Genomic DNA, 16,345 nt, shown 5'->3' on the forward strand with positions numbered 1-16,345 from the left:
TTGTTTTTTTGTTTTTTTTGATTTTGGAATACTGGCATATTCCTAATGAACCCAAGCTTAAACGCAAAATTCATTTGTTTCATATATACCTTATATGAAACAACTGAATTTTTATAAATGATTTTATAGTCTGATGGTAATTTTATACAACAGTTTTAATAATTTTGTGCATGGAACAAAGTTTGTGTTAAGTACTTAAGTGTGGAACTTTCCACTTTTGGCATCATGTCAGTGTTCAAAAACCTTCAGATTTTACAGCCCTTTAGATTTTGGACTTTGGGATTAGGGATGCTCAATCTGTGGTGCCAGATCCCTTCTTACATCTGCTCTTTTAAGTCCAGCCTTCGACCATGTGGTTCCAACATTTCATACTGTTCCTTATTTTTCATTTCCTTCCTAAGTGACAGAGTAGATTAGCTTAGGTCCAATTAATGTCCAGATGAGGTGAAAGACTCGCTGCTTTCCATGGGCCTAAAAAATTCTATTTCATCTTGTTCTCAATTGTGTTAATGTTTAAAGATCAATGCTTCTCATCAGCACTTCTATTTTTGTTTTACTAGTTTTTATTTAAAGTCAAAGCAAAGCATAATGAAGTAAATGAAGTATAAAAAATAGCTGCAGTAACACAGCCTTGAGACGGGGATGGCACTGCTGTTGAATATGAACTACTGGCTGGCAGAGAGCAAAGCCATGTGATAACTCAAAGTGTCTGTTAACTGATAGGTTCACAAAAGACCTGTGTTGGTATATGTCAGGCTGCTGAAGTGTATCAGGATGTAATACATAAAAGTGTAGGTTTGTTTTTTCCAAAGCAGAATGTATGGAAGTTAAGATATTGTAATTTGTGCAAGTACACAAGCCCAGACTAAGACAAGGCCCCCAGAGCTGGAGGCATAACATCTCAGGGCAAAACCCAGGGCAGAAGCAGGTGAGATGTCCCCAGGACCCCCCAGTGTAAAGGAGAAGCATTCAGATCAGACTGAAGGCACCACTCTCTATGCCACACGGATTAGAGTTGTCACCAGATCTTCAGTGAGGAGGGGCAGGAGGTTGGTAACTGAATACTCTACTATTAATATCTGTCTATTTTTATGCTTAAACAACTGTACAAAACAAACTTTATTCCTCATTTCGGGGTTGTTATCTATTCTCAAATACCTCTGTCAACTTAATAAAGTCCAGATTTAAAGAGTCCAACAGGTATTGATACACAAAGTTTCTGGTACTGAAATGTAAAAATTCTGATAGGCAAGTCCTCTTAAATGTACCCTGCAGAGAATAAACTTTCAAAATGCTTGGTTCAGTATCACTGTGCTACATTTTACAAAACAGTACTTCAGAGCTGAAGTGAAATGAATCAAAATTGTCTCAAGCCCAGAGAATCTAACTTCGTTTAAATTCAATGGAAAATGAGATATTGAGATAAAGAAAAATACTGTTGTATCTGGAAGTCTATTAAAAATCTAAATGCCTGGCAATAGCAATAAGACATGTTTATAAAAATTGAAAGCCACACCACAAAGCATAAATGTGTACCAGGTTATTTCTCATGTTCCCATTACAGAGAAGAGCTGTGAGAAGCACCACACTGCAAACTGTTAAGCTGTTCACAACTACACAGTGAGGCCGGGCATGCTGGCTCACACCTGTAATCCCAGCACTTTTGGAGGTCGAGGTAGGAGAATCCCTTGAGGCCAAGAGTTTGAGACCAGCCTAGGCAATATAGCAAGACCCTGTCTCTACAAAAAATTTTTTTAATTAGCTAGGCATGGTGGTGCCCACCTTCATCCCAGCTACGTGGGAGGCTGAGGTGAGAGGGTCAGTCACTAGAGCCCAGGAGTTCAAGGCTGCAGTGAAACATGATCATGCCACTGCCCTCCAGCCTGGACAACAGAGCAATACCCTGCCTCTAGAAAAATCCAAAAACTAAAATAAACGACACAGTACAGTGTATGCAGGAAAAACACAAAAAGTAAGATAAATGACACAGCGCATTTCCACAGAGCGGGTCCACGTGGCAGACTTGCCATAGGAAGATAACAGCCTCCTTCTCTCGCCCTCTCAGGAGCCGTGCCCCAGTGGTCACCCCAGCCTCTCCCTGGCTCATGAGGAAGGCACAAACACACAACTGAAGAACATGACAATCCTGTGGGTCTTATTGATGAATCACAGCTCCAAATAACAGCCCTATGTATTTTTTTCCGATGACAAACCACAAACTGGGGAACAGATAAGGGCAGTTAGACTTCCAAGGAAAAAGCAGTTTTATAAGAGTGGGTCCATGAATCTCTATTTATCACAAGTTTAGAGGGATGACTAAGTTCCCTTCAGAACATTTTTGTTAGAGCTACATTCTATAGAGAACAGGTGGAAAGATAAATGGTCCAAAAGGCTGAGATAGAGGTTAGAAGGGTCACTGGCTGGTAATCCAAGTCACCACTGAGTAAGAACGGCAACAGTATGTCCGTTCCCTCGGTAAAACCCCTGCCTGGGTCCTACTGTGCCAGCCACTTCAATGTCACTGGGCTTCCCAAACAAAACAGACTGGAAGGCCAGCTGTGGACACAGGGAGAGAGACTGAGTCTGGCTAATTAGGGTACTTGGCTAAAATAGCCTTTGATTAATCAGTGAGGCAGCAAGGCAGTAATGCTGGGTGCCGAGGAGAAAGTGTGACAACTTCACTAATTCATTCAACAAGGCTCTATTGAGTGTCCACAATCTGCACACAATGGGAAATGTTGTCACTGAATCAAAGCCTTTTCCTAACTTCCTGCACAGTCTGGACAACTGGGTCCCCAAACCCAGAGGTCAGCCCTCACTGCCAAGGCACAGATAGAAATCACAGAGCAGTAATGGCAATGCCAAGTGTCAAAGGAGCAAATGAGGTGACACCAGCAGAAGGACCCACAGGAGAATCAGGCAGCCCCCACAGAGGGGCAGGTCTGCAGCTGTGCGCAAAGGACGGGCAGGTTCAGGGTCTCTGTGAGGTGCGAGAACGCGTGCGAGGCCAGCTTCCACAGGGGGTTTGGAATCACACACACAGAGGCTGTGTGGGTCACGAGAGGTTGGCAGCAGGATCATGCCTAGAATCTGGGGCTGTGACAGGTGGGTTTGGAATCACACACAGAGGCTGGCGAGTGGGTTCCGAGGATTAGAATCTGTGGGTTCTGTGTCACACAGAGGTTGGCAGGTGGGTTCCACACACAGAGGAGGTGGGTTCATGCCTAGAATCTGGCGGGTGGGTTCTGTGGGTCACACACAGAGGCTGGCAGGTGGGTTCTGTGGGTCACACACAGAGGCTGGCAGGTGGGTTCCGAGGATCATGCCTAGAATCTGGCGGGTGGGTTCTGTGGGTCACACACAGAGGCTGGCAGATGGGTTCTGTGGGTCACACACAGAGGCTGGCAGGTGGGTTCCGAGGATCATGCCTAGAATCTGGCGGGTGGGTTCTGTGGGTCACACACAGAGGCTTGCAGGTGGGTTCCGTGGGTCATACACAGAGGTTGGCAGGTGGGTTCCGAGGGTCACACCCGGAGGCTGGCAGGTGGGTTCCAAGGGTCACACACAGGTTGATGGGTGGGTCCCGTGGGTCATGCCCAGGGCTGGCTGCCATGGGTGGGAGAAAGGCACAGTGAAGGGGCTGGGAGTGCCCTTCCAAGACAGAAGGGTAGGTTAGCACACAGGGTTAAGGAGGCCAGGGAGGAGGTCACTGCAGGGATTTGCTCTGATATTGAATCAGTGGAAGCAGCGGTCTGCAGCCTCCGTAATGCAAGGCTATGAGCAGGAGCGGGGGCTGACTCTGAGGGACCAGGTTCGACACGGACACTCGGTCCTGGGCAGCAGGCAGAAAATGGCACCGTGACACAAGAGACAGGGTGGCAGGAGGGACCTGGCTGAAGAAGACGACCAGGGCTTCTACTGGAAGTGACTTTGGAAGAAAGACCCAGCGGACGTGGATATGACTTTAGGATGAGTTCAGGGTTGAATTCCAGATTCTGGGAACAATATGGTGAGAAACAGGCCACGAGAACAGCCAGGCAAACAGAAAGTCGAGGAGCAGCAGCCAGCTGGCGCAGGGGCAGGGAGGGAAGGATGGACAGGCCAACGGAGGGGCAGGCAGTGGAGATGAGACACAGAGCCTGTGGGAAGCAGTTAGGCCACCAGCTAGGGGATGTCAGAGATGTCCCGGGGTCACCATTCCGAAAGCCAGATTCCTGGACAGTGAAATGGAGTTGTTAGAGGGAGATGGGACCGTAGAGAGCACTCAGAGGTCCAAACCCCTCATCCTAAAGCAGGGGACGCTGTGGCCACGACATTCCGTGCCTCACCCAAGGCTCTAGAGCTGTAAAGTGGAGGAGCCATGACTGAGGGCTGGCTGTCTTCTCTCTCACTGTTACTGTATTTATTAACCTGGTTACTTATGCTTTCCAAAAAGCTTTCTGTGCAAATGATCTGTGGTCAGGTCATCATCTTTTGTTATAATCCACACCTCAGTCAGACGGATGCATTCAACAGAACCAGTCAGAAGATCCACAGTGCTAGACAGTGCACCTGATGTGCAGTTCCCGGAATGGAGTTGTCTTCCCCAAAGCCAAGTGTTTTCTCTGAAACCCTCTGCTCTTTAACACTGAAGTCCTGGACACCTGTTAGGAGCAGCTCCGGCAGGAACAGAGGTGGGGCTCAGAGAAGGAAGCAGGGACAGCAACAGAGGGGTGGGTTCCCGAAGGCTTGGGGCACAGGATGGTGTTACCACAGCAGACTGGCCACCTGCAGAATCCAGGAAGGCTGATTCCAATCTAAGATCTGGTAAGGCCCAAGCGGGCCCAGCAGAGTCACACCCCACCAGGCAGGAGAGAGTGCTGCAGCCTGCCCCATAATCTCGAGTGCTCAGAATTTGGCGCCTCTGTTACCAAAAGAAAACACACGCCAATGTTTTCCAAAGGATAATGAGCAAGACTGTTTAAATAGAGTCCACGCACATATAACTTCCTTGAGCTATTTTAGGGTCACATTATGTGGCAGTCCACATCATTTCCAGCTGCTCCACCTAGGTCCCGGGTCTCCTATCAGCATGGAGTGATGGTCTGGCGGAAGAGTCCTGGCCAGGACGCAGGGGGCTCACCTCTGTGCCCACCAGGCAGCTGCTCAGTTCCTTTTTTTTTTTTTTTTGGAGACAGAGTCTCGCTCTTGCTGTCCAGGCTGGAGTACAATGGCACAATCCCAGCTCACTGCAACCTCTGCCTCCCGAGTTCAAGTGATTCTCCTGCCTCAGTCTCCTGAGTAGCTAGAACTACAGGCACACACCACCACACCCAGCTAATTTTTGTATTTTTAGTAGAGATGGGGTTTCACCATGTTGGCCAGGCTGGTCTCAAACTCTTGACCTCAGGTTATCCACCTGCCTTGGCCTCCCACAGTACTGGGATTCTAGGCATGAGCCACCCTGCCATCTGCTCATTTCTCACAGGCACTCTGCAGCATCTTCTTGGGCAATTTGAAATTCAGTGGAAAAATCCTATCCATGTCTATTATCTTGACACTGTTCTGAGCAGGTGTCTCTGGGAGGTTAGCGGCACAGAAGAGAGTGGGGGCCAACAGTTTAATCCAGAAGAGTAGGAAATGAATCCGGACCCAGGGGTCAAGGGTGTGGCTCTGCCACTTATCTTAAGTCAACCTGGCAGAGAATAGCACTGGCAACTCCAACAAAGGAAATGTGGGGCCAGCACTTGGAACAAACTGGAACAAAATATGCTCAGGAAATGCTCCAAAATACAAAAGAGCTATGTTAGATGAACTCTGGCTCAGTCACCAGATCCTTGCAAAAAGAAATTTAATGGATTTGGTACACAAATCAGAAACAGGGATAAAAGTAAAATACGAGCTCATACGAGCAGCCTCAACCACAAAACTGGGGCTGCACTGCACCCAAAATGTGGTGGAGACGGGAACGGGTCTGAGGAAGGCCGGCCTCTTCTAGGATGGGAGTCTCAGAAGGCATCCACCCATGTGGTTCTCTGGATCCAGCCTCAGCTCATGCCCTAAAGAAGGCACTGAGGGTTTCCAAAATGGGGAGGCCAAAAATCAAAATCCAGAGCAGGAAGGAAATGAGCAAGGAACTAACACTTGCTGACTGCATATTCTGCAGAAACAGAGCACTGTGCTAGAAGCTTTATTTATATCACCTCATTTTATTCCACAACAATTCTAACAAGGTAAGTAACACTCCCATTTTACCACTAATAAGAGGGTGTAAGTAACGTGCCCACAGTCACACTGCTAATACGCAGAGGAGCTAGTATTGGACCTGGAGCTGTTCATGATGTGTGGACATCTGATTTAAATAATAATAATAATAATAAAATAAACTAGGTCCTTACTTATTTTAATTTCCTTTAGGATTTATTTCATTCATTTGACAATTTTTTTTTTTTTTTTTTTTTTTTTTTTTTGAGATGGAGCTTCACTCTTATTGCCCAGGCTGGAGTGCAATGGAGCCATCTTGGCTCACTGCAACCCCCGCCTCCCAGGTTCAAGTGATTCTCCTGCCTCAGCCCCCAACAAGTGGCTGGCATTACAGGCATGCACCACCACACCTGGCTAATTTAGTTTTTGTTTTTGTTTTTCGTACTTTTAGTAGAGACAGGGTTTCACCATGTTGGCCAGGCTGGCCTCAAACTCCTGACCTCATGATCCGCCCACCTCGGCCTCCCAAAGTGCTGGGATTACAGGTGAGAGCCACCGCATCCAGCCTAATTTAGTATTTTTAGTAGAGACGGGGTTTCTCCATGTTGGTCAGGCTCGTCTCAAACTCCTGACCTCAGGCGATCAGCCCGCTTCCGCCTCCCAAAGTGCTGGGATTACAGGCATGAGCCACCGCACCCAGCCCTCATTTGATAAGTATTTATAGAGAAGCTGATATACTGCTATTCTAGATGCTGGAGATATAGCAGTGACTGAAGTTTGTGCCCTTAAGAAGTTTAACTGTAGTGTACTAGTTAGTACTTCAAAGTCGAATTATTTCCAACCTCAGGGTCACAGAGAAGACAGAGAATCAGCAACGTACAGAATTTAATATTCACCTACCTATCTATCTGTAAGAGACCTGTAGCACACAAGCACTTAAGAACCCACCTGTTTTCATTATTCTAATTTATGTGTAACTTAAATACATAGACACACACAATTTGAATACAATAATACAAAAGCTACCACACAAGTCAATGGTAACTGAATTCAAACTGGACTCAGACTAAAAGAATACGTAACCAGAGCACCTGCAGAATAAACAACCATGTGAGGAAGCTGAGAGTTATGTGCACTTGTGCCTATATATATATTTTTTTTTTCCAAGACGGAGTCTCACTCTGTCACCAGACTGGAGTACAATGGCTCGATCTCGGCTTACTGCAACCTCTCCGCCTCCTGGGTTCAAGCAATTCTCTGCCTCAGCCTCCCGAGTAGCTGGAATTACAAGCGCCCGTCACCACGCCCAGCTAATTTTTGTGTTTTTAGTAGAGATGGGGTTTCACCATCTTGGTCAGACTGGTCTTGAACTCCTGACCTTGTGATCCACCCGCCTCAGCCCCCACAAAGTGTTGCAGGCATGAGCCACGGCGCCCTGCACTTGTGCCAATAATTTAAAGACTTTTGGCCAGGCATGGTGGCTTATGCCTGTAATCCCAGCACTTTGGGAGGCTGAGATGGGTGGATCACTTGAGGTCAAGGGTTCGAGACCATCCTGGCCAACATGGTGAAACCCCGTCTCTACTAAAAATACAACAGTTAGCCAGGTGTGGTGGCACGCACCTGTAATCCCAGCTACTCAGGAGGCTCGCGGAGGAGAATCACTTGGATCTGGGAGGCAGAGGTTGCAGTGAGCCAAGGTCGCCTACTGCACTCCAGCCTGGGCAACAGAGTGACCCACCGTCTCAAAAAAAAAAAAAAAGGACTTTCGTAATAACTACTTGCTAAAGTCATCAATAGCCTAAGGAGTGAAAGAAAAATATCTAAGAGAAAAACATCAAAAAAATAATAATAATAATAATAACTTGACAAAGCTCTAACCAAAGAGAAACAAAATAAAAGTCACCCATGAAAAGCAAGAGAATATTCTCTAACCTGCTAACCTGCCTTCAACCCAGTTCGACAGAGAACAAATGAAGAATCTGGCCACTGATGTAAAAAATACAATCGAGTAAGCCTCCAAGCAAAACATGGATGGGTGAGCCTTGGGTCAGGCAGTCAAGAAAACAAGTGAAATTTCTAACTGATGGATTATGCTCTAGGAAGACAGACAAGATTCATGCGGGCCATGCACAGGGGGTCCCTTGGGCCAGCACTGGGTGCTCACTTGAGTCAAATAAAACTGGTGTAATGTCAACTTATCCTCCATGTGAAATCCACCCAAAGGGACGAAGACATAGCACAGAGAAAGATGGGAATTTTCTATGTCAGACTATTTGGATCTTAACCTTAATTATGTCATTGCTTGACTTTTCCCCTTCCTTTTCTTCTTGCTTCTCCTCTGTCAAAAGCAGCAGTCAGGAAGAGACCAGATCCACACTAGCAAGACAAAGTGTTGGACCATCAACCCTTCCAGGCCCTGGCTTAGAGAACACAGCTTTACAAATGAAGGAGAATGTTAACATCTGGTGAACTGAGGGGAATGGTATGTGAGTTTCGCTGTAATACTCTTTTAACTTTTCTATATTTTTGACAATTTTCAAAAAAAAGCTTGAGCAAACAAAAAGAAAAAATATATACAGCTTTGAAAGGTTGAGGTAGGGGAGGGATGAAAATGGCATCAGTCTCCAAATCTGGGGGCAAAGAGTCAAAGATAAATTATCGATAACTCTAAACCTTAGACCCCAACTATCAACTTGCACCAACAACCTTGGAGATTATTTAAAAAAAAAAAACCCTGAGCAAGTCCCTCTCTCTTGTGACGTCTGTCTCCCCAGGCTGGGGCCCGGTGCTGACCTTCAGCACCCAGCCCTCAGGCCCCTACTGAGTGGGCGCCAGGGTCTAGGAGGCTCCATTGGCCTCTGCAGGCTGAGGCCACTCTTCTCAATGAATGGCCAGCTTGGCCTTCTCAGAGGGTGCCGCAGATGCCCTCATTTGGGGATGCCAACAGTACCCAAGGGATTAAACAAGGACAGTTTTTCCTACGCCTCTCATTGGCAAAGAACTGCCAACGTGGGAGCGGAAAAATTCACTGCCAAGGGACAAAACTCATTCGAATGACAACCTATTCCAGTGCCAGCCATTCCAGGAAAGGAGGGAGGGGAGCTTCATAATGGGAAAGGAAATCTGTTATTCCCTACACATCATAATTCACCTGATGAGTTAATCAGGAAGGAAGGGAAACCTATTTGAGTTCAGCGTCTGTCTGGCTGACTCCTTTTTGATCTCCCTACTCCACTACGGTCCCCCCTCCCCCGGCTCCCATTACCCCTCCACAGAGACCAAAGGATTGAAGTGTCTGCCTGCAGTGCTCCGCAGGGACTCATGGGGCACCACACTCTCCCTGAAGGACATGGCCTGACTTCCAGGGCTGGGATTTACCAATGTCACTCAGCAAGGTGAGGATGGCACCTTCCCGCAGACCACAGCAATTCTCAAACTGGTTCAGGTACTGTCAAGAAAGTGAGAAGCGGCATCAGAGCTGGTGGTCACAAACCACCAGAAACCCACACGTGTCTCTTACCAGCCCATGTGATGGAAGTGCTGACCCTGGGCCCTAGTCTTTAGGGGACCTGCTTTTGAGGAAGCTAGGGCAGCAGGACTAGCAGGGATTGGCCGGAGGAGGAGGAGGAAGAAGAGGAGGACGAAGCAGTCCTGACCACCCCAGGGCTCTCACATCCTCACAGCAAGGGGCCCCTGGGGCGAGGAAAGTTCGATTCTCACTGGCTGCTGCAGTTCTGAGCAAGGCAGGACGAAGTCTAAGCACAGGAAATAGGAATTATCTGTGCCTGAGGGTCCTAGAGACAGGCCAGGCTGGGAGGGCATCACTGGAAACCACCCTCCGACCACCATCCTGCCATCTCCTAGCCACGTAGGTGTCGGTAACAGTAGGGAATGGTTACTGAGCACTGACTACGTGCCAGGGGCTGGAAGAGCTCTGCACGGATTAGCTTGGCAAAGCCTTCCCTGCGTGACCTCATTTAATACTAACCACCACCACTGAGTAAGTACGGGTGGAATCCCCATGTTGGAGGAGGAAACTGAGGTTACACGGTTGAATACCTGTCAGCTCGCACAGCTGTGAAAGGGCAGTGCTGGAATGCGGTGCCAGGTCAATCTGAAACTCAAGCCCAGGTCCTTAATCCCCTGCCTTCCTGGCCCCCTCGACTGTCAAGAGGCTCCGTGTGCTGCTGGGAGCTGGCCTCTGAAGAAGGCAGAGAGAGGAGCTTCCCAGCTGAGCCTCACCGTCAGGAACTCACATCATGTTCATAAACCCTCAAGAGTCTGTTCACGTACCTAGCATGTATACTTTTAACATTGACTCTTACATGTCCCCATGTGCTGGCCAAGCCTGCCTCTCCTTGCCCACGGATGTATTATAGATTTGAACTTTTTAGAGGGAACAAAGGAAACAACAGACAACAAGACAGTGGGCAACAGTGTCCTCCCCTAACCCCACTGGGTGACAGCAAGGATAGGGGTTCCTTAGGATGCGAGTCCTTCCTGCCTCCCCCTCAATCATCCTGCAACCCACGCCAGGTCAGTCATGTTAAACTTTCCATCTCTTCTTCTCTGGCTCATTGGCTCTTTGCCACCTAAAAGACCAAGTCGAAAAGCCTCTGCCTCACTTCAGAGCCCTCTGTAATCTGGCCACATCCCACCTACTTCCAGGCTGCCCTCTGGGAAGTCTCCACTTGACTACAACATGGCTTTATCTCTACACAGCTGCAGTCAGTAATGGGTGACTGTCAAAGGTTAGAAAAATAAGGAAAAAATCAAAGTGCTGTCAAGTTCCCCCATCTCTCACTGTGGGTCATGCCAAGGGCTGTGTTCATATCCTGCTGTGAGTGCCACTCCCAGGACATGCCTATCTCCAGGGAGAGCCACTCTGGCAGGCCAAGCCCACGGCAAGTTTCCTTTTATTTTATTTATCTGTCTATTTCTTCTGAGACAGGATTATCTTTTTTCATGAGACTGAGTCTTGCTCTGTCGCCTAGGCTGGCATGCAGTGGCGCAATCATAGCTCCCTGTAGCCTCAACCTCCCAGGCTCAAGCCATCCTCCCAGTCCAGCCTCCGAAATAGTAGGGACTACAAGCGCACACTACCACACCTGGCTAATTTTTCGTTTTTTATTTTTTGAGGAGATAGGGCCTTGGTATGTTGCCCAGGCTGGTCTCAAACTCCTGGCCTCAAGCTATCCTCCTGTCTCAGCTTCCCAAAGTGGAAAGCTTTTGGTTTTTTTTTAAGAGGCACAAGGGCCTGGAGGAACAGTAAGAGTAGCACCTGAAGTGTGTCTGGGAATAGCCACTGAAAGGGAATAAACGCCTGGGCTCCCACCCTCACTATTGTGACCCTTCCAAAGTAAAGAGGTGCACTCGCAGAGTAACCGACCTCGTTTTCAATTAAAATAAAAATTTTTTTGGCTGGGCGCAGTGGCTCACACCTGTAATCCCAGCACTTTGGGAGGCTGAGGTGGGTGATCATTTGAGGTCAGGAGTTCGAGACCAGCCTGGCTGGTATGGCGAAACCCTGCCTCTACCAAAAATACAAAAGTTAGCTGGGCATGGGGGTGGGCACCTATAATCCCAGCTTCTCGGGAGGCTGAGGCAGGAGAATCGCTTGGACCCAGGAGGCGGAGGCTGCAGTGAGTCGAGATCACGCCACTGCACTCCAGCCTGGGCAATAGAGCGAGACTCTGTCTCAAAAAAAAAAAATATTTTGTTCAGAGCTTCCAGTTATCATGTTATATGGCCTTATTCAGTCTTAGAGATGGAGAGGTGGCCTGCGGCTAGGTCTGTGTGGACTGGGACCCAGGCTCTGTTGCTACAGCTGTGTGAGGCCCAACCTCTCTGGGCTGTGATATCCACCCGTGATGTGGGAACCATACCTGTGCACTCATGTGTGAGCTGTTGGAAATCGAATGAGGTAACATGTACTAGCAGGCTATGTGGTACTATCATAGGGAACAACGGGGAGGAGGGCACCCAACTGCCCCTGAGACCAGAAGGGGCTGCCATCCACCCACCAGAAGTGAACACTCTAGGGAACAGGAGGTGGTGTGGTGAGAAGGTGGAGAGCAGAGCCCCACAGATGAGTCCAGGTGGGTCAGGTGGGTTGGGTGGGTCGGATGGGTTGGGGCAGGTCTGCAGCCCTGGCCCAGCTCTCTGATCATGAATCCCACTCCCTCTCTTCTATGCTCCCTGCCCCCATGTGTGGTGCTGTCCCATCTCTGGAATAAGATCCCTCCTAATAAGGAGAGCAGTGGCGCTGGCACCAAAGGCCTAACGTGGCCCTAACACGCCCAGGGAGGAAGCATTTGTTTTGGAACTTGCCCAGTCCTTCCCCACGCCCAAACCTGTGATGAGTTTTCCTTGTCATTGGAATAATCCCAGCAGAGTGTGCAGCACGCCCTTCCCCCTTCCCTGGTGTTCTCGGAAGTGCCTCTGACTTACACACACACCAGCCCCAGGTGGGCAGGGAACAGAGGATCTGAGAGGCAAAGCAGCCCTGCTGGAGTTGCTGGGGGTCCCCAAGCTTCCTGATGATTACAGAAGTGAAAGGTCTTCCCATCCCCCTTCCTGGTGTCCCACCTGCCCAGACAGGCTGTATGCCTGGCAGCCGCGGGAGCCTCACCTTCCGGAGATCTCCTCCTTGGCAATACTCCATGGCCAGCAGGGGCAAGTCATTGGGCGCCAAGTTCTGCATCCCCTCAGGGACATCTCGGGCAGCCACCACATTGGGGTGCGTCAGCCTAGGAAGGAGGAAAACCGATGAGAGCAGAGCCAGACTCCTGCCCAGACCCATCCCTATCACCCCCATCAGGTCTCAGCAACAAAGGCCCAGGATAACCCAGGGCTTCGAAACAGAGGAAGACAGAGCCCAGTACGGGTGGCCAACTGCAATGCCCCGGTCAGTGGCGTGCACCCAGCCCCACCCGCAGCACCAGAACTCAGACCCTGAGGGCACACTCCGTGTAACTTCCATTTTCTGTGCGTGCTACATCCCAAGTCCTCATCGTGCTGCCAAACTGCTCCTTTGAAGACCTTCCAATCTCATGCCCTCCACATGGGGGGGATGTGTCACACATGCAAGCAGGCAAACGAGGTGGTGCCTGCTCTTTTTGTTCTCGTATTTTTTTTCTTTTCTCTGTTTATTTTTCGGCAGGTTGATTCACTCACACACATCACCCCAAGGTGGACACACAGAGAGGGATTTGAGAAGGAACTCATGTAACCAGATAGAACCATGATGTAACCAAATGGCACTTCCTCTTTTTAAGAGGCTGGCAGAGGAGCCCCTGCTTGGTGTCCTCCTCGCTGGCTCTTTTGGAGCCCACCTCACTAGCTAGGGGGTCAGCAGCCACCGGGCAGATGGACGGCCCAGTCTCCACACTAGAGGAATAAATGTCAGCGGCAGCATGACAGCAGAGAACGGTCATGTACCACCTTGGAACTGGAAATACAGGAGGAAAGAAGGCTTTTTTTTGGCTGACAAAGGAAAAGTCACTGTGATAACTGTGTTAACTTATTTAATATAATGAAACTGATGAAAAGTCCCCGACAAGGCCCAGTGTGGACTTTAGCTGCTCTTCCTCTGGCATCTTTAGAAGCAGCAGAGTCACCGTGGAGACTGTCGGGCTGGCGCCCTGATGGAGGGGCAGAGATTTAAGACTCTCCTCTTTTTTTTTTTTTTTTTTTTTTTTAAATTAGACGGAGTCTCGCTCTGTCGCCCAGGCTGGAGTGCAGTGGCGCGATCCTGGCTCACTGCAAGCTCCGCCTCCCGGGTTCACATCATTCTCCTGCCTCAGCCACCCAGGTAGCTGAGACTACAGGCGCCCACTACCAAGCCTGGCTAATTTTTGGTATTTTTAGTAGAGATGGGGTTTCATTGTGTTAGCCAGGATGGTCTCAATCTCCTTACCTCGTGATCCACCTGCCTCAGCCTCCCAAAGTGCTGGGATTACAGGCGTGAGCCACTGCGCCCAGCAAGACTCTCCTTTCTAGACACACCAGGGGCTGCTGCTCCAGCTTTCCCTTGGGGTGCGCAAGGCCCTCACCTTCTCATGATCTGGATCTCCAGGCACCACCGCTCTCGATTCCGGGGGCTGAGCTCCTGCCGGCACTGCTTGATGGCAATCTGCTCACCTGTTTCCTACAGAAACAGCACAGTGGGGACCAGCAGAGCGAGCTGCAGGCCAAATCCCACCCTGTCTGCTGCATGGGAGGGATCTCCAGTCCTCAGGTGTCACCTGCAATCACCTCCTGGTGCTCCGAGGTCACATGTACACACCAATCGACAGCCACGTAGCACCTGCCCTTCGGGCTGTCTCCTTACCACCCCACCTCTCACCCAACCGCTCCAGCCTCATTTCTTTTTCTTTTTTTTGAGATAGAGCCTTGCTCTGTCGCCCAGGCTGAAGTGCACTGGCACAATCTCAGCTCACTGCAACCTCCACCTCCCGTGTTCAAATAATTCTTGTGCCTCAGCCTCCTGAGTAGCTGGGATTACAGGCATGCGCAACCATGCCTGGCAAATTTTTGTATTTTTAGTAGACACGGGTTTCATCATGTTGGTGAGGCTGGTCTTGAACTCCTGACCTCAAGTGATCTGCCTGCCTTGCCCTCTCAATGTGCTGGGATTACAGACGTGAGCCACCACACCCAGCCTCTCCCACCTCATTTCTATCCATCCAGAGACTACAGAGGCTTCAGGGCCCTGCTCCATTCCCAGCCCCGCCATGAAACCTCTGCTGACCATTCCTGCCCAGAGAGGTTTCTCTGTCGGAACCCTGGCTGCTGCTGTATTAGGCTGACCCATGGGACACTGCTAATTGACCATATTGACCTACAAAAATAGCACCTGCATGTGGTTCAGCCTAATAGTGAACACCACGTTGAGTGTCTTCATTGTTTCATGTGAGTTTTGTCCTTTCAGAACACAAGCATAATGTAACATAATATAGCAGATGAAACACTGGCTAGTTCAAATTCTAACTGTGCCATTTACTAGCTATGTGACCTTGGGTAAACCACTTGGTCTGACTCAGTTTCTTCTGTAAAATGGGAATACTGACACCCATATTTCAAGGCTTGAAAACAAGCCTCTAGCAGGTATTGGTAACCCCGCAGAGCAGGGAACCCAGGTCATCTGAGTACTCCTGTTTAAAATCCTGCAGAGATTGGCTCCCACCTGCATTTCCAGCCGCTCTCCCACGACACTGCAGCCAGATGGCACCACCCACCCTGGCGCTTGGCCCTGCTCCTCTACACTTGCCAGCACAGGTGCATGGGCACCACAGTCTGCCCAACTCAAGAGGGTCTCGCCCTCCACTATACTCAGTGCACATGCCAAAGAGTTACTTTCTGCAGAGTAATGGGCTGTTTTCTCTTCTCTTTGTCAAATTATAGACTTGTCCATCTTCATGGGCTTTAACTTCTACCCAGGTAACCAGCAGCATCCTCAGCAGTGGCTCCTGCACCTGGCGAATCATGAACTGAGCCACTGGCTCCTGGCGGTCTCCCCTCTTCTCCCTGGTGCATGAGTGGGGACTCTGGAGACAGGCAGGCCCTGAGGCTGTGGCACAAGCAGCAGGGAGAGCGGCTCTGGCCTCAGGCACTCCAGCTGCCACAAGGGAGTCACCACTGCACCACTGTCACCTCTTTTGGCCATGGGGGGTCTCCAGGACAACTGCGGGGCAGCAGCTGCCCCAGGCAGCAGCTCCCAGAGCCCCAGCCTGAGAGCCGATCCTGCCACCGCTAAACAAGCTGACCTGCACCAACATCCTGCACCTCCTGTGTACCTACAGCACAAAACTCCCAACCCACACACACACCTGGGCAAGAGCCGCGCCTGCAGTGTGGCACAGGGTACCCAACAGTAGAAGATTTCAGAACTGTACCAGACCCTACTGTGGCTCACTTGAAGGATGTCCTAGAGGCCCTGTTAGGCCAATTTCTGTTTTCTCAGTTTATGAAGATACAAACTTGATGGCTCTGTACCCCAGGTGGGACTGATGGTTATAAAAGGACAAGTTTGGCCCTTTTTGTATCTTGCCCTTTCGCCTTCACCCTGCCTTGATCTTGGACTTCCTAGCCTCTAGGACTATAAGAAATAAAATTGTTATAAATTACGCATTCTCAGTTACTCTGTGATAGCAGCACT

The 16,345-nt window shown here is 49.5% G+C and overlaps 2 protein-coding genes across 5 annotated transcripts in view; both read right to left on the reverse strand.

Annotated features, from left to right (window-relative positions):
• POLB (DNA polymerase beta) overlaps window positions 1–16,345 on the reverse strand; it is a 679,334-nt gene that overhangs the window by 74,480 nt on the left and 588,509 nt on the right. The gene's annotated exons all lie outside the window — the stretch shown is intronic.
• Window positions 1–16,345, reverse strand: part of IKBKB (inhibitor of nuclear factor kappa B kinase subunit beta) — a 58,167-nt gene that overhangs the window by 28,961 nt on the left and 12,861 nt on the right. For 2 of the 4 annotated variants that reach the window (XM_050800383.1, XM_050800382.1), the window contains exons 3-5: window positions 14,241–14,335; window positions 12,818–12,935; window positions 9,565–9,634 (exon numbers count right to left, since the gene is read on the reverse strand). In XM_050800383.1, coding sequence (XP_050656340.1) covers window positions 9,565–9,634; window positions 12,818–12,935; window positions 14,241–14,335 — 283 coding nt within the window. The remainder of the gene's footprint in view (window positions 1–9,564; window positions 9,635–12,817; window positions 12,936–14,240; window positions 14,336–16,345) is intronic. The other 2 variants (XM_050800385.1, XM_050800384.1) reach the window with 1 other exon arrangement.

The sequence above is a fragment of the Macaca thibetana genome, chromosome 8 (assembly GCF_024542745.1).
Source record: "Macaca thibetana thibetana isolate TM-01 chromosome 8, ASM2454274v1, whole genome shotgun sequence".
Classification (NCBI taxonomy): Eukaryota; Metazoa; Chordata; class Mammalia; order Primates; family Cercopithecidae; genus Macaca; species Macaca thibetana.